Genomic DNA, 18,065 nt, shown 5'->3' with positions numbered 1-18,065 from the left:
TCTGCTCTCCAAGATTGATGTTTTAAAACACGAGTAAGGTAAGTAAATACAAAGCTGATACTGTGGGTGAATAAAACAAAGGAGAGAGAAAGCTCTGCCTCCCAAGGCTACAGACAGGCTCAGCGTAGGTTTATGCACAGCAAGTCTTGCATTCTGCCTGCTGGCAGGTACAGCTGGCTGCTGCTCTACCTCAAAACATCCATCCTGGCCCTAGGAAAAGATGAAGTCAGAATTCCTGAGAAGCTGGGTAGCAGCTATCTGGGCCCAACCTGCCAGCTGAGCTTGAGCTCCCACCCTAGGCTTAGACTGCAGCCTCCTGGATGTCTGCAAGGCTTGGGCTTAACCTGACTCCAAGCCTGGCCTCAGTCCTGGCACCAGACGAGGTAGGATCAAGTGAGACCAAGTGCCTGTGCAGAAAAGAATCATCCTATCTGTTGGACGTGGCACACAGACAGAAAAATGACCTTTGGAGCTGACTCCAAATCTTCTGCCCGACCACAAAGTTGTGACTTAGTCACCATTAAGAACCAGTAACACACAGTATCTACAGAGCAGTCCCAGGACACAGGGGTCCTTGATGATATTAGGTTTGGGTCTGAACCTAAATCTCTTCCAATAGTCCAAAACTGGACAGTTTTCCCTTTGTGTACCAAAATGTGTAACCCAACTGCTCAGAAAATCTTTGCATGGGAAGAGTTTCACTGTAATTCTTTTACAACCATATCACACAATTGGAAACCTGTTAAAAACCTCCATTCCCTTAGGCTGTACTCGAGACGATCTATCCATGAATACAGTAGTAGCTGTTATCAAAATTTCATCAATTCCAGTGTCCCCTTGCAGCTTAGAACCAGAACTCCACCCCCCTCTCTGTCACAACCTCTCCAGGCAGCCTGACCAGGGCAGTGGTGGAGTCACCATCCCTGCAAGCATTCAAAAAACATGTGGCACTTGGAAACCTGGGTTAGTGCTGGCCTTGGCAGTGCTGGGTTAATGGTTGGACTTGATGATTTTAGAGGGCTTTTTCAAGGTAAATGATTCCATGATTCTAATTTTCTCCCCTTCGAATCTGCTCAGAATTAGTTTCCAGTCCAAGCACTTGCCACGTGTTACATTTGGAGCACCCTATTCAGGCTCACAGTTGTGAGAACAGGATTTCACCAAGGATTCAGGCTGACCAGCAATCCCTCTAAACTTCCATAAAGTGCCAAGGTTGCAGCACCACAGTCTCTTGGACAGAGGACAGATTAGAAACAGTATTTGCTGATGTTTCACAGTTGCAGAAGGACTCACAGCAAACAGGGAGAAGGGAGTCCTCAGCTATTGAGCCATTAAGGAGAGCCTCATGTCATTCTGTCAGCCACAGAACAGCCAGAAATCCACTGTTTCAGCTGTGATGAAACTGAAGCACGGCTGAACTATCCCTGCTGCAAATGGGAAGGACATTAATACCTCCTCAGAAAACCTCCCAGCTCCACAAAGAGCTCTGAGGGAGGCTGTGGCATTGTGTTTTCAGTGGAGCTCCCCAGACTCCAGCAGGACCTCTTGCAGCAGCCTGTTCCAACAGAACAACTTCGAATCACATTTCTCACTGGGGTTGAGCAGTAGTCCAGCAATGCCTAAACACGAATTACATTTCCAGGTGAAACAAGCTGGGTGATGTCACATCACCTACCTGCTCCTGCAGATCCCAGAGAGCAGTGAGAGCAGGAATGTCAGCAGCATGCAGGCAGGCACGGAGGCCTGCTTCATCAGCTCCACGATGATACTGGCCTCCACCCCATCCGACTGCCAGTGGGTCAGCTTGATGGGCCCCTCGTCGTACCTGTCGGTCATGAACAGGACCCGGCTCCTGGCCACTGTGTCAAAGATGGCCGAGAGCTTTGAGGCATCCTCTGCCCTCTGGCCAGCTGTGTCCAAAGGGGGGTGCAGATGGGAAAGCATGACTTTGCGCTGGTCATAGTACACCAAGATGATTTCTTCCTCCTGAGGGTTCTTAGAGTTTTTCTGAAGGGTAGAACAGCTCCAGAATTTGCTGTCTCCCTCTTTGCTTATTTGAATCCATGGCTCATGGCAAAATATGGTCCCAAGGTCTTCCAGGAACTCACTCAGACTATCTTCTTTCTCCTGTTTGCTGTTGCTCCATGAGCCAAGCACAGAAACACTGACTTTAGTCACACGCTGAACTTCCCCGAGGTACTGCTTCACCTGGACAGGAATGAAGGGGAAGTGCACCACAGCAAGGATGACAGCAGAGTTCTGCTCCGAGATCCAGCGGCCGATCAAAATGCCGCTGTCTGCCGAGGAGCAGCACGACGGAAAGAACACCTTCAGTACCATGACAGTGACCCTGGAGGGACATACACCTGCCAATAAACACAGAAATTAAACTTGAGGATGGGGAGTAAATGCAAGGAAAATGTGAGCTGGCCAAAGCCACTGGAGAGGAGAACTAAGCATGTTTGAAAACACTAAGCCCAACCACTTGAGTAATGATGTTAGTGACAGCCAACAGCCACACACACATTCAGGAGGTTCCTGATGATCCGCAGTCTTTGAAGGTAAGCCTGGAGTTTCCCAGTAAAGCCCTTCTCCAGTCCTGGAGGGGTTTTTTGTGGTGGTACCTGGATAAGCACAGCCCATCAGACCAGCCAAGATCAGGAATTCACCTAGCCTTAGATCTTGGATCCCACACTGGACGTGCTGGAGCACTTCCTAGAGAAGGGACTACATCACAGCACACCATGGTGCCTCTGGGGAGTATTTCCTGCTGCTACCAACAGTCAAACACTGGTTCATGCTATAGTCTGCTTTATCACCTCACAGCCCAGAGCTCTGCTCTGTGGCAAACTCACTGAGCAATCTTGATCACATCGCTCAGCTCTTCCCCTCATCTGGAAACTGAGATGATAATTTTGTCAGAAGAGACTACAGTGATTAACTGAAATAGTTTTAATTCATTAGATTCAACAGTCTAAAAGAGGAGAAGCATCTCTGCTTTATCAGTGCTCTTTATCTCCAGTGCTTTTCTCCCATCATTAAGAACACATCTCAATGGCCTTGGGAGACTTTTCCAAAAAGGAGCTTTGAGGCAGTTGACAGTGTCTCTTTAAATAAGGTGGAGGTTTCTACCAGGGATATAATTGCAGTAAGGAGGGCGCTGGCGCAGAACAGGCGGCATCCGGCGCCCGTTGTCCTTTCCTGTCCTTCAGTGCTTTGTTAGGGATGTGAGAACTCCGCAGGCCCCCGAGGCTGCTCCTCTGCGAGGGACCCAGTCAGCTGGAAAGGGAACACAGAGGGTATTTACAACACAGAGGGAGGATGCGCAGCAGGAAGGGCCTGGTGGCTTTGTTTTCCTCTCCCTTAGTACAGGAGAGCTGAGCCAGTAAAGCTCAGCACCTGGCAATTTCCTACAGCATGGAGGGATGGAGCAGCAGCTATAGGGAGTGATTAACCTCTGGGGTTATAGTGGGGTAAACTGGGGAGTTGTGGACTCCCCATCCCTGGAAGTGTTCAGGATCAGGTTGGAAGGGGCTTGGAGCAAGCTGGGATAGTGGAAGGTGTCCCTGCCCATGGCAGGGGGTGGAATGAGATGGTCTGCAAGGTCCTTTCCATGCCAAACCATGCCATGATTCCATGATTCTTCTGAGATCCTGCTTCCTCACAGACTCCAGGTCTCTGAGGTTATCCCTCAGGTCAGAGAGGGAGAAATGAAGTCCCTCTGTGGCCTCCAGATCTTGCTGGGGACTGGAGGATCTCTGGGGCAGTGAGGGCCAGTGCTGGGTGCTTTCAGCACCTGCAAACACTGGGCTACCAGCACCACACTGCCAACAAAATCCCTCAGGAGAGGGAAGCCTTGGGATGTACTTTGCAGTTTTGCAGTAAAAGGGAAAATTCAGTCCAAGCCAAAACATCAAAGGCAGCCTCTGTGATGTTTTTCCTACTGAAGGAGGGACAGTTGTTGCAAGTATTGCTGTGAAGGACTCTCAGTGTCTGTGCACAGCTGTCCTTAAAGGTCTGTCCATCCACTGGAAATTTCAGAGAGGAACTGTCAACTGACTCTTCATACACACATTTATTTTTCACTGAGATTGTTTTTAAAGATAGCCACAATCCTCTGGGAAAACTTCTCATGGAACAGAAACACTTCTCACCCTTATCTTCTTTAGTTTGCGAGTTTTTCCTCTTACACCTTCCCCAACTTTTTAAATTAACATAGTTTCATGCACCCAACTACCCTAGCTATAGCTCAGGTCAAATGATCTGCCCTTTGGATGCTGGAGACATGGCAGAGAAGACTCTGATATGATTTTCAGGCTGTACAAAATATCTTGACAGTTGAAAACCAGCTGATCAACTATTGTTATGTTAATGTGTCTCGTATTCCCAAATCCATGACTTGTCGTGCATCCACCTCACTCATTTCAATAGACTGATTGAAACATCAAATGTCATCACAGTCAACTGTTTCACTGCTGCTAATTTTAACAGAAAAATCCCACCAATGCTCATGCAGTGCCTGCTCATCAAGCGCCTAAAATCTTCCAGATCCACCTATTTCTTCTGAAAACATCCATCTTTCCCTGAGAGCATCAATGCAATGATCTCAAGGTCACCAAAACCAACAAAATAAACGCCACCTAAAATGTGTTAATGCAACCAAAAAAATGAATACAGGACCCCAGGACTGATTAATTCCAGAATTTTTGTTAGAAAAGCAAAGGTGAACGGTGGGATGTGGCCATGGTCTCACCCCAGAGGCTGTCCTGGGGCCACACGGTGTCAAGGGGGACTGATCCGACAGCAAATCCACACCTGAGCATCCCACTTGTAGGGGGATTAGGGCCAGGATATAAAGAATCATAGAACCATGGAACTGTAAAGGTTGGAAAAGCCCTCGGAGAACATTGAGTCCAGTCATTCCCCTAGCAGCAGCACCATCGCCACTAAACCATGTCCCCAGGTGCCACATCCACAGGGCTTTTTGAACACTTCAGGGCTGGCATTCCACCACTGCCTTGGGCAGCCTGTGACAGTGCCTGACCATGCTTTTCGTGAAGAAATTTCCACACCTATCCTATCTATGTTCAAACTAAACCTCTCCTGGCACAATTTAAAGACATTTCCTCTTATCTTGTCCCTTGTTCCCTGAATCCGACCCCCCCCCCCCGGCTGTCCCCTCCTGTCAGGGAGTTGTGTAGAGCCACAAGGTCCCCCCTGAGCCTCCTTTGCTCCAGGCTGAGCCCCTTTCCCAGCTCCCTCAGCCGCTCCTGGTGCTCCAGCCCCTTTCCCAGCTCTGCTCCCTTCTCTGGACCCGCTCCAGCCCCTCAGTGTCGCAAGGGCCCGGCGCTGCCCCCGGCCCGCCGGGGCCTCCCCGGTGCCCGCGCAGGCCCCGCGCCCGGCCCGGCCCGGCCCGGCCCGCTCCGCTCCTACCGCCGGCTCCGCTCCGCCGCTTCCGCCCGCGGTTGCTCGGAGACGCCGCTGCGGCCGGGCCGTGCAGCGGGACGGGCCCGGCCGGCGCCGCCACCCGCCGCCCGCGTTCCGCTGTGCCTCGGCTCCCCGCTCCCCGCTCCTCGCTCCGGTCTGTCGAGCCCCGCCGGCCCCGCTCCCGGCAGCGCCGCTCCCCGGGCTCGTCCCGGCGCCTTCCCGCGGGCCCCGAGAGCGGCGGGGCCGCCTGAGCCGCGCGATAAGGAGCGGCAGTGCCCCCCGCCTCCCCTGCCACCGCCCGGCCTGGAGCGGGGCCAGGGGCTCGGCTGTGCTCACGGGACGCTGTTGGCTCCATCCCCACAGGCCAGGGGCTCACCTGTCCTCACAGGACCCCGTTGTCGTCTGTTCCCAAAACCGAGGGCCTCCGCTGTTCTCCCGGGACCCTGCAGTCCCTCATTCCACAGGCCAGGCTGTCAGCTCTTCTCATGGGATGCCACTGTCCATGATCCCCCATCCCCAAAGTCCAGGTCTCACCTCTCTTCACAGGACCCTGCTGTCCCTCATCCCACAGGCCAGGCACTCACCTTTCCATGGGAGACCACACTGTCCTTCATCCCCAAAGTCCAAGGACTCGCCTTTCCTCAGGGAACCCTGTTGTCCCCCATCCCACTAGCAGGGGGCTCAGCTGTCCTGATGGGAGCGTCTTGACCCCCATCCTGACTGCCTCAGTGGATGCCTGGCCCAGCAGAGGCCCACGGGTGCCAACAGGCGCCCAAGAGCTTTGTCCTGTGATCCAGCAGTGGGTCAGGGTCAGCGAGCTTGGGAAGATGCTGGGCAGCATGAGGGGGTCCCCACATGGAAAGGGAGAGCAGGTGCAGAAGTTGGGGTGGGCTAGAGAAAAGGTTTGGGATGCTATTTTTGTTGTTGGATGCCACAGAATTGGAAATAAGCTGGGGGAGATTTGGTTTTCTGGGAGCTCAGCTTCCTGGGATGGGACAGGCTCATCCCCCCATTCCTGCAGACCATGCAGCCCCCCTCCCTGCTGCTGCCTCACTCTGCACGGAGAGGGGTCTTGGAGGGCACCACGAGGTGTCTGTTGTGTTCAGTGCCTGTTCCAGGGCCAGGAGGGAGCAAGACCCTCTCCAGGGATCATGTGGGATGAGAGGCGTGACTTGGGTCTGGGATATCAGCAGAGACCGGGGAGTCGTTGAGCGCCATGCCCACACGGAGGGCTGGAGTGGGGAGAGGAAAACGCCCGTTCCTGTGCCGGCACACCCTGCCCGCCTTCCCCTGGCCGCTGCCGATAAAGGCAGCGGACGTGGCTCTGACCCCTCCTCTCCAGAGCACAACAAGGCAGCTCCAGCCGCAGGACGCGGGGCAGTGTGAGGAGTTCCACGTTTCCATATGGAATTTGCTCCATGCAGTGGTTGTTGCTTCCCTGTAGAGGTCAGGAATGCAGCACAGAAGGAGTTACCATCATCTTACCCTTTTCCTGAAGTCTGCTGCAGACCCAGTGTGCTGTTCTCTGATTGCAAAACCCTCCCTAATAATTAGCCTGGGAATGAATTAGTATGGACCAGTTGTCATCATGCCAGGCTGGACAGGGCTTGGAGCAACCTGGTCTAGTGGAAAGTGTCCCTACTCATGGCAGGGTGTAGATCTAGGTGATCTTTAAGGACCCAATCCAAACCATTGTGTGATTCCATGATTCTGTGATAGAACATGGACTTCCAGCATGGCCTTACCCCTCCGGTCATGCTCTGGCATCAGGAAGATGGGACCATGGCACACCAAAATCATATGGAGAGAGGAGAAATACTTATATTAGCTTTGGAAAACAGACAAGGAATAGAAGGTGTGCTGATAACAAGTTTGCCAAAGCACCAATGCAAGGCCAATTCTGAGTAGCTGGGTCATCCTTTAGGTACTCCGGTGGGTCCAGAGCTGGTCTAGTCCTGGGAGAAGCTGGAGACCATCAGGCAGTCAGGTCTGGGGCAATGTCCCATCCTTGCAAGTGTCCAAGGCCGTGTTGGACGGGGCTTGGAGCAACATGGTCTAGTGGAAGGTGTCCCTGCCCATGGCACGGGATGGAATGAGATGGTCTTTACAGTCCCTCCCAACCCAAACGATTCCATGATTCTATGACATGAATCTGTGGGAGCAGTGGAGCTCTCAGCCCACCTACAGACCCACAGCTCAGCAGGGCTGCAGGGCAACCACCCTCCCTCCCCATCTGGATGTTTGATTGGGGCCAGCACATGGTGCCCTAGCATTGGTGGGTCTGTACGGGGACCTCACACAGTACTTAAAGACTTTGACACAATTCTCCACTGTGTCTGCCACGAAGAGGTGCCCAGAGGAGGAGCAAGCCATGCCAGCGGGCCTCCGCAGCCCTGTGGACACCAGGCAGATGGGAGCTCCATGCTCTGGGAACAAGTGGACTGTACGGCGCTGCTCATCTGCCACCAGGATGCTGCCATCCGTGTCCACGCAGACCCCAGCAGGGTTGCCAAACTGGTGTCCGTATTTGCTGCTGAGGGAGCAGAGGAGCTTACGGCTCCTCATGAAGACCTTGACGTCTCCACACTCCTCGCTCACCACAAAGCCTCCACCAGGCACCGGACTGACGTAGCGAGGTCCCTGCAGGTTGGGGACAGAGCGGACATTGAGTGTCCTGAAAGCATGGTCCAGAGCAAAGCTGTGCACTTCGCCTTGTGCATAGTCTGCTACCAGGATCTTGCCCACGGAGTCTACTCCAATACCCCTGGGGGAACCACCCTTCCTGACCTTTATCCATTCCCCCTTGGAGAGGCTGGTGTGAGGGTTGAAGACCCAGATGGCTTCATTCACCATGTCAGCTACAGCCACCATTCCCATCCTAGTCACAGTAACATCTTCTGGCAAGAAAATGCTGCCTCCCTTGCCCGTCTGCTGGCAGCGCAGGGGCCGCAGTGTGTGGCCTGTGCTGCTGAGGACGTGGACCCAGGGAGCACTCTCAGCTGTCACGTAGATGGAGCCATCCGGGGAGCAATGGATTCCACTGACACCTCCATAGCGGCTGCCAGTGGGGTTGGGAATCTGCTGGACCAGCTCATCTTGGCAATAGCAGAGGAGGTTCTTGATGTTGTCCAGATCTCCACACAGGCTTTTGGCCTTATCTGCCAGCTGGTGGACCTGGTGCTGGGTCACCATGCCCATGCCACGCTGGCTGTGCAGCAGCGGGCTGGCTGACTGCAGCGTGGCAAATGACTTCAGCTGGAGGCTGTAGATGGTTTTCAGCAGCTTCTCTTTTATCTGGCTGGTCTCCAGAGTGTCGTCCATGACAAATCTCTTGTCCCTGTTTGGGGGAAGCAGTAGGACCATGACTGTCCCTGCCTGCTGCCATCTCTGGGGCCATGCTATGGTGCTTGCTATCTACCCGGGATCAAGGCATTGGTGCTAGTCTGGATTCACTTCATGCCAGAGAGACCATGTCACCTTATTGCCAGCTAATTATGAAATAAGGACAAATAAGGACTATGGCACAGAAATGAAAGAGTCACCAAGATGGATTTGCAGCTGGAGGAGCCAGCAAAAAGGTCCAACAGCTCCAACAGCTCAACTGGTGTAAGATGTGGCCCGAAGATTTATGTGTAAAGGTGAGCCCTGTGTGTGAACATATTGAATGGGACCTCAACCCCTCCAGTTCCTGAGATGGTGGCTTCTTTCAGGTCTTTAACACTTGTTACTCCTATTTTCTGTGAGCCTCATCTCTCCAAACCAAGCTCGACCCATGATTAGATTTGAGTCACTCAGGGTGACCATTCCTCAACTCCCACATGTGTCAGATGTCACACGTGGCCAGTGCATGTCTTCGCTAATGGCAGCTCCTTTCCCATCCAAATAGTTTCATAGAATCACAGAATATCCTGAATCAGAAGGGACCCACAGGGATCATTGAGCCCAACCCCTGGGCCTGCACAGACACGCCAACAACCCCACCCTGGGCATCCCTGGCAGCGCTGTCCAAACGCTCCTGGAGCTCTGGCAGCCTCGGGGCCGTGCCCATTCCCTGGGGAGCCTGGGCAGTGCCCAGCAGCCTCTGGGGGAAGAACCTTTCCCTGATATCCAACCTGAGCCTGCCCTGGCCCAGCTCCAGCTGTTCCCTGGGTCCTGTCCCTGTCACAGGGAGCAGAGATCAGCACCTGCTGATTAAGTTACCTCTGAAGTAGCCAACAACTTGTCAGGGAGAAAAGGGGAGGTTCTGCTCTGAAAGATAGATTCAATCTTCACCATTTTCTCAGACATGAGAACCACCATGAGAACCCAAATTCCTGTTTTGCTCACTCTCACTCTGTTTTAAAACCAGGCAGCGATGGGAGCCCAGCTTTGCTGTGTCCTGCCCAGGCCTGGCTGGAGTATGGCTTATAACACACAGCCAGGAGCTGGCAAGGGAAATGTTAAGAGAAATATGACCTCATTAAAGCTCCTGGAGAGGCACAGCTTCACTTTGCTTTAAATGTGATTATAATTAATATTAAAATGGGCACACTTGGCTGTTTTGAGTTGTTTGCAAACCATCACTCCACTTTTATTGCCCCATGTCCCATGATTGCCTGGATCATGTGCTCTATGCTGCTCACAAAAGTGACATTTCCCCAGACCACAGCTGAAGAAAGCTAAGGCATACGGTGCCAAATAGTCCTTCTCATGTGCAAACACTACAGCTATCTAAAAGCCATCCCTGAATAATTGCAGAGCTATTAAATGCAAATATATGATGGCGGGGATGAGAGAATACAGATGGAAATCTGATTCCTGCTGGTTTTGGGGCCTGGGAACAGCTTTTTCCTCCCCATGGTGTTTTTTTCTTCCCCATGGTGGTTAAGCCTTATATCTCCAGCATCAGAGATCTGCTTGGTGGAAACAAGCCCTCCACATCTCAGGACTGCTTGTCAGGGTCCTTCTTCAGAGCTGGACAGAGTCCTCAATCCAAGAAACTGGATTTTACAGATGGGGAAACTGAGTCACTGCCAGGGAGAAATGTACTAACTGCCACACCAGGAGCATCTACCTCGCTTCCTGGGCACTGGACACCCAAAGTTGCCATCAGACCCTTGATGGTGTGTCCTGAGCTTAGTTTGAGCTGCTTGGGGTCCAAGCCCCAGAAAAGGGTTCTGACACTGTCCCCCACACAGCTCAGGCCAACCACCTGTGGCTACGAGCCCAGCCCCACAGATCCTGTACCTCAGTCCTGCTGTCCTGGGGGCTGCCTGTCCTTCCCTGGCAGCGCTGCCCTCCCACCGGCTCCGTCCTGCTCCCTCGCCGGGCTCAGGGCAGTGGGACCGAGGGATGTTGTGTTGTTAGTGACGGGCGATTGCCCTCAAGTCTGGGTAAACACAGCTCCTTGTGCTGACAACCAGAAGCAGCAAGACAAGGGCTGATCCACACGGTTTTTACTCCCTGCTGGTCTCCTGCCCAGAAACAAGGTGCCTTTCCCCCAGGATCAGTCTGTGTCCCACCTGCCTGCTCCAGCCAGAGGGAGGCACCCAGCTGCAGGGGTGATGTGGGGTTTTTACGTAGAGGCAAAAGGGCTGATTTGCTGCTCCTCACTCTTGGCAGCTGCTGGGGGGGCACAGGGATGCTCACACTGTGAATCAGGGCTCCTCATAGCTTCATCACTGCCTCCCTGTGTGCCCCAGCCTGAGCACAGTGCAGGTGTGTGCCTCAGTCTCCTCTCTTACATAAAGAAGACTGGTGAATTTTGCCATGTCAGGCTTTGAGATGCAGTGATGGAGAAGCTCTAGAAGAGGCAGATCAGCCAGGACTGCTGGAACCCTTTCTCCCCTTTCCATGTCCATGCTGCTCAACCCAAGATCTCCACAACTGGACAAAACCGTGCTTGGAGTTGATGGTGGCATTTATGAGTTCTGCCCCAACAAAGAGGGTCAGGAGTAAAAGCAGAGTTAGCAAGGAGCAGCCTGCAAGGGGCTGCTCAGGACCTGCCCTCCCTCCCTGGCAGTGACTCCTGACAGTGCTTCCTGAGAGTGCCCTGTCCACTTCTGCCCACAGTGAGCTCAAACCACCCACCTTAAACCTGGCCAAGTCGTGAAGAAGTTTGTGTCTGTTCATTATTCAGATGGGCCAAATGTAAGTGAAGTTTGGGTCAGACTCAGGCACCTTTTTGGATGCTTGGAGGGGCCGCATGTGCCTCCCTTAGGACTAAGGAAGCAGGTTGGAGTCTGGCTGGCTGCAGGAGCTGTGGGATGAGGATCTGCCTCCAAAGCCCCAGGGCTGGGTGCTCTTCTCACCAGGTGTTTAGGGCCCTTCTGGTCCTGGATCAGTGTATCCCTGAACCTCACAGTGCCTGCTTCAGACCTAATACCAGCCGAAATTAGAAAAATAACTTGACATGACAAGCGCTGGGGCCGCTCCATCTGAGCCCCAGCAGGACAGGAGGCAGCTTCAAAAACCATCTCCCAGGGCAACAGGGTTTGACCTTTTGTTTCACTGTTGTGTGCTCCATCACCAGGATAAACAAACACAGCCTGGCCCTGGGGCTCCTGTTCACCTTTCCAGGACCGTGGCTCTGTCACAACCTGTTCGGAAGCCATCCCGGACCCCAGGAGATGCCTGTGTCATGGCAGAGCCCTGGCACAGCCCATGCCCACGCCAGCACCGGGAGCTGCAGGGTTCAAGGACATGGGCATGGTCAGCCTGCTGCTGCTGGAGATGGGCCAAACCAAAGAGAGGTTGGGTTCAGTTCAGGCTTTCCTGGAGCACATTCCTTGCACGTATAAGTGGCAAACTTCACCCCTTGTGGCTTTTCCTCCCCTGGCACGGGGCAGCAGCTCTTGGTTGTGTGTCCAGAAGGAACACACAAACCCTGGGTCTCTGCCAGTCCCTGTGCCCAGGGAGACAGGCACGGTGCCTGCCTGGCACACTATGAGTGTGCAGGGAGCCAGCGGGAGATCCCACAGGAGGAGTTACCAAGTCACAGGCTCGTGGGAAAACAACTCAAATCCATCCACTGAGAATATTTCCCCACCTAGAGCACAGCTCTGTGACTGGGGAGAGTGTGGGGGGACCCGAAAGTCCACAGTGTCAGTCCAGTGTCAGTTGTGGTGCAACAAAACCCTCCTGTGGCTCAAGTCCCTGCTGGACACCAGAGCACTCCGGTCCCGAGGGTTTCAGCATTCCCCAGCTCACTCTGGACCCTGCTGGACACCAAAGCACTCCGGCCCCGAGGGTTTCAGCATTCCCCAGCTTACTCTGGACCCTGCTGGACACCAAAGCACTCCGGCCCCGAGGGTTTCAGCATTCCCCAGCTTACTCTGGACCCTGCTGGACACCAGAGCACTCCGGCCCCGAGGGTTTCAGCATTCCCCAGCTCACTCTGGACCCTGCTGGACACCAGAGCACTCCGGCCCCGAGAATCCCAGCAGTCCCCAGCCTGCTCTACACCACTGTCAGCGCAAGAAAGTTGCAGCCGAGGGCTGTGGTGGTTTGCTGGGACCGAAGGGGCGATGAGGGGACGGAGAAGGGTGGCAGCGGGTGCCAGGCTGGACACGGGCTGGTCATTGCTTCGTGCGGACACCAGGCGGCCCCGTCTGTCCGAAGAACCGGGAATGATTGGCACTGATCATCAAACAGCTGGAATGCACCCTGTCTGTGTCTGTGCGTGTGCGCAAGGGAAAGTCGGATCCCAGGACTGTGCAAGAGGTTTCGGTGGGAAGCTGGAGCAGGCACTGCACATCCACACACAGAAAACATGATCCCCAAGCAGAGCAGAGCCTCTGTCCTGGCTGCACTCCCCCACTGTCCATGGAGTGCTTGCAGTGTCCAGCTGGGGATATGCAGGGACCTGGGGACACTGCGGGACACAGCTCTTGGAGTCTGATCCCCCACGCAGGGTGAGACTGGGCGGGGGATTCCTAAACTTTATTCCATGGAGGTGAGAGCAAGAGCTCAGCTCCTCTTCAGGCAGCACAGAAATCCCTCAAGAAAGGAAAGCTGTAACTACTCTGGTCCCTAAAACTGACCTGGTCCTGCATGGACATCCCGGAATCCCCTCTGCTGGTTAGCTAACCAATGGAAAAGATTCTCCAGGGTCTGATATGGGCTCAGCTGACACCTCAGCTTCTCCCTTTCTCCCTCCTCCTGCACAGCCTCCCTGCTCACAAGGCTCACAAGAGGATTAGGGAGTTAATCCTCTTTAGGACATCAAGCTCTCTGTTGAGCCTGCTGGGAAGGGCCAGAAGCTGTGAAGCACAGCGGGGCACTGCCACAAAGCCTCTTTCATGCCAGGAACAGCGCTGTGGATGAATCCCTGTCCTGGTGGCAGCATCCCCATTGCCGCCCCTTCTCCACCCGACCCAGGCACGAGCCTGTCCCCGTGGGAGCTGGGCAATGGTCCCACCAGGCTGTCTCCCTCCGCCCCATCGTGGCATCTCCACCTGGTCTGGAAGGGTGGTGGGAGGAAAGCAAAGCACCCTCCTGTCCTGGCAGGGAACAGCATCCCAAGGCCATGCAGGAAGTGGGAAACAAACAGAAGCTCTCTGCAAACACAGCTCCATGCTCAGCCCACTGAGGAGGGCTCTGGATGTCCAGGAGCTCTGTAGAATCCCAGGGGCGTGGCTGTTACTGGAGCAAAGCTATGTGCCAGAAATATTCCTGTATGGATGGTACTGAGCCAATTGGTCTTCCACGAGGGATTGCTCCAGCTCTTCCTCTGGTGAGGAAGGGTGCAGGCTGGCACTGCTGGTGTGCCACTGGCTACAGGTGGGCAAGGAAGCACCTGCACCTGCAATTTCTGTTCCCACTTCCCACCCAAACCACAAAGTGTCAACATCCTTGGGTACCCTGCACCTAAAATCAGGGAGGAAATAACAGGGGCTGAGTGCTTTGACTCCCTGAGCCCCAGATCTGGGAAAACGATGTGGGTGTTCTGGCTTTGCAGCAGCTGCTGCCTGCAGTGGGGGAGCCAGGGCTGCCCAGGCACAGTACCTAGCTGTGCAGGTGCTCCTGGGTCTTCAGGAAGCTTCTGCCTTGCAGGAATGTTTGATCCTTCTCTTTCAACCATTCGACCCTCAGCATCTTCTCCTGCACCCCAAGGCAGCAGTGGGGAACACGCAGCAGTGGTGCCCTGGTACCACTTGGCATCTCCTGTGTTGCCCCAGTCCGAGCAGGCATGGGCCCCTTCCAGGCAGGGAAGTGGGCAGGAAGGCAGGAGCTGATCAAACAGCCACAGCCAGGATCTCACCCTGCTTTAGCCTGCAAAGCCTGAGGGAAACCTTCTCTCTGCTCAGCTTGGCTGCCTTTGGAAGGATCGGCCCTGGTGAGATCCAGAGCACTGCCCTCACCCGCCCCAGCTCTTTTAAGTACCTAAACCCTCAGTGCTTCCCTCCGTGGGCCTTTGATCCAGCTCCAAAGCTGGAAAGGTTCTGCCCTGGGCAAATACCCAGGGAAATAATCCATTCAGAGGCATCTAGGAGCAGGGAAAGGAAACCTCCAATTGCAATAACAGATGGGAAAACGCAGCAGGGAAATTTTGTAGCCTTTTGCACTGTTTTTGCTCATTTAAAGCTGAGAAGATGGGATAGCTACTCCTCTGCACTGGCTACATGCTATGGGGGGGTGGAGAACACAGCTGCTGCCGGAGCAGCTTTGGAGCTGCAGTCTCAGGGACTGCCCAGCACTTCAGTGCTTGTGGCTGACGGGGGTTGAAAAGTTCATGTGGGACTTGAAATACTCCAGCAGTGCAGCAGTGCTCCTGTCAGAGCCAGGGGACAGTCACCAGGGCACAGCAAGATGGCTCGAGGCAGAGATGCCCTCACAGTGGTTGTGGTGGGGAGAGCGATGAGGAGCAGCAGTGCTGCTTCCACAAACAGCTGGGAGCAGAGGATCCAAGATAAGCCACCGGCAATGTGTGGAGTGATGCCTTCTGTCTGCCTCTGCTCCTCTTCCTCCCACAGAAAAGCTCCCAGGAGGATCAGGAGGACTTGCTGTTCCTCCCCAGGAGCTGCAATTGGGGTGAGAGCTGGGCTGTCCCTCTGATCTGCATTGCCCTGGCAGATCAGCCCCTGCCAGGTCTCAGCACATCTGTGCTGCTTCCCTGCTGTGCTACCAGCCCTGGGGGCAACATTTGTGCCTCGAGGGGAGTCACAGCCTCCCCTGCTTGCTCCTACTGTGCTAATGCTTCCAAGCAAAGGGAGGAACAATGCTAAGAAGAGGGGTGAGGAAGAGACAAAGGGAACGGTGTTCTCATGGCACTGTTAGTACCTCCCAGCACACCTTACTTGGAGCTCCCAAGACTAACACCACTCCTTACTTAAGGTCATGGGGAAACTACCTCACAACGTGCAGCCATTTGGCAGAAAGAAAACCTTCCCAGCCTTTCCCCAGGTGGGAAGTGCAAGGTGAGTTGGGACAGGCCCTCTGGAGTGATGAGACCCCTTTGGGGTCAATTCCTGATTCGTCTTCCCAGCTCCAGAGTCCTCCCAGCCTGGTATCTTTCCCTGCCCTCGGCTCACAGTTAAAGTTGCCCTGTCACCGCTGCAAAGCTGGGTCATTGCCTCCCTCCTGCCTGAGATGGAGCAATTCTGCTCCAGGTTGTCTTTGCAGCTTCACACGTCTGCTCAGAAATCTCCTGGCCGACCTTGGCCCTTCTTGAGCCCACGTTTGGTAACTTTCCACTGCTCTGAGCTCCGGCCTGCCCACGTTGGGGTAAGAGAAAACTGGTTGTGCTGAGCAGGAACCACTTCTCGTCCCCAGCTGGTTCCACCTGGGAGCCCACAGCTCTGAGTGAGTGCCCAGCTCCCCAGCCAGCTGTAGGTGGGGCCTGGGATGCCCTGGCACAGCGGGGTGGGGCACCTCAGCACTCGCCCTCCTGGTCATCTCTGTCACGGCCTCTGAATTTGCATGGTGCCAAATCACTTGGATCTCCCCCACCCAGCTGCACATTGCTGTGTGCAAGGGGTGAACTCCCCCCAGCACCAAATGTGTCCCCATTTCTGGGTGTCACAGCCAGCACCCTGCTGGTGCTTGGCAGCACCCAACTCTGGACATGGCATTGGCTCCACCACACCTTTTACTTGTGGGCAAACCAAAGGGAGTTTGCAGCTCTGTCCCTTGGACCATGGTTTCCCTGCCAGGCTGGAGTGCAGTGGGAAGAGGTGATGCCCACCACAGCCCCAGCCATCCTCCATGCAGGTGGATGACTCCTGGGACTCCTGGTGACTGTACCTCTGCAGTGAATGTCCCCTTCCACCTTGGGATCCACCCCCAGATTTTGTCCCTGGCCCTTTGCCACCAAGCCAGGGAAATCTGGGGACACAGCATTTTCAGGGGTCTCTGGGATGTTCCCACCTCATGCTCGGGGCTGCCCTGCTCACAATGAGCAGCCTGACATGACATCCTGCCACCCTTCCCCAGGAGCTCTGGTCCCATCCCTGTGTCCCAGGGTGTCTGGTTTGTCCCTGCACTGTCTCCCCTTGCTGTTGACCCTGGCAGGGCATCCAGCCAGAGCTCACAACCAGTGGCTGGAAAGCTGGTTGGGGATGCAGCAAACCCACCCTCCGTGTCCTCCACTCCCAGCTTCCCTGGGGCCACATCCTTGTGCCAATGGGATGGGAAGTGTAACAACCTCCTCTTTTACAAGGAGCCTTGGAATCTGGTTCCTTCCACTGCCTTGCCTGAGATAAGCCTTCCCTTAGGGTTTGTTTATTAGGAAACTTCCCTCCCTCCCAATCCCTGAGCTCTCCATTGCTCTTGAAGCCAGAGGAGAAGGAATACTTGAGCAGGAGCAGCTGTACCCACCTGGGGTTAGAAACCCATAAAAGTTGTGCAGCTCCATTGACCAGGAGCTGCTGGGCTCTGGGCTGTGCCAGGGACCTGCTGTGACCCCACATCCCCCCAGCCCCAGGAGCAGGGGAGCTGCTGCCTCATCAGGGCAGGGGAGGGATTTGGCTGGGTCCTCCATCTGCTGATTGGGAGTGGGCTTGGATGGCAGGAAAATGGGGGGGGACATGCAAGTAGGGGGAGTGTGGTCAACCATGGCCATGAGCGATGGCTATCTGGTGGGACTGCGTGTAAAGGGGGGGTAATGGCTCCCTATCAGATGCCTTTAGGGTGACCAAATAGCTGTGTAATGGGTCCTGTGCTGGAGTGGGCTGAGGGCCCTGGGGGTGCAGATTGCAGCCTGGATAAGCCACCCCAGTAGTTCAACTCCCATCCATTATTTAAATGTAAGGGTAAATGCTTTCATCTTTTCAACTGGAATGGTGCCACCAGCTCAGCCACCTCCCTGGTGGCCTGCAGGCAGGAGTCCCTGGGAAGGGAACTGCCTTGGACAGCCATGGCCGGGCAGAGAGGGGAGAAACCCCCTCTGTGGGGGTGCCACCAGCACCCCTGAGGACAATGTGCAAAGGCTGAGGGACAGGGTGGCACTGGGGACACGGGATATGACCCTGCACCTTCTCTCTGATCTTCCCTGCACCAGGGTCTGGTGTTGTGGTCCCAGGGTCCAGCCGTGGTGGATTGTAAAGGAGAAGGGAGGAAAAGGCCGTGTGTGTGTGCAGGGACTTCAGCAGGAGCAAGCAGTGTTGTGCCAGGACAAGGGGAATGACTTCAAATTGAAAGAAAGTAGGTTTAGATTACAG

General features: G+C 54.7%; 2 protein-coding genes across 5 annotated transcripts in view; both read right to left on the bottom strand.

Annotated features, from left to right (window-relative positions):
• PIGQ (phosphatidylinositol glycan anchor biosynthesis class Q) overlaps window positions 1–5,871 on the bottom strand; it is a 38,360-nt gene extending 32,489 nt beyond the window's left edge. Inside the window, exons 1-2 of one of the 4 annotated variants that reach the window (XM_010392092.4) lie at window positions 5,804–5,871; window positions 1,676–2,366 (exon numbers count right to left, since the gene is read on the bottom strand). In XM_010392092.4, the coding sequence (XP_010390394.1) occupies window positions 1,676–2,340 (665 nt within the window). In that variant the 5' untranslated portion in view covers window positions 2,341–2,366; window positions 5,804–5,871. Of the gene's footprint in view, window positions 1–1,675; window positions 2,367–3,132; window positions 5,130–5,433; window positions 5,518–5,803 lie in introns of those variants that run through there. The other 3 variants (XM_039560069.1, XM_039560068.1, XM_019281746.3) reach the window with 3 other exon arrangements.
• Window positions 5,872–7,623: 1,752 nt separating this feature from the next.
• On the bottom strand, window positions 7,624–8,316 carry NHLRC4 (NHL repeat containing 4). Its single transcript, XM_010392554.3, has one exon. It carries the CDS (start codon window positions 8,302–8,304, stop codon window positions 7,624–7,626), a length of 681 nt encoding a protein of 226 aa, XP_010390856.3. The 5' UTR covers window positions 8,305–8,316.
• Between the last annotated feature and the right edge of the window lie 9,749 nt (window positions 8,317–18,065).

The sequence above is a fragment of the Corvus cornix genome, chromosome 14 (genome assembly GCF_000738735.6).
Source record: "Corvus cornix cornix isolate S_Up_H32 chromosome 14, ASM73873v5, whole genome shotgun sequence".
Lineage (NCBI taxonomy): Eukaryota > Metazoa > Chordata > Aves > Passeriformes > Corvidae > Corvus > Corvus cornix.
This window is presented reverse-complemented; position numbering and strand designations above follow the sequence as displayed.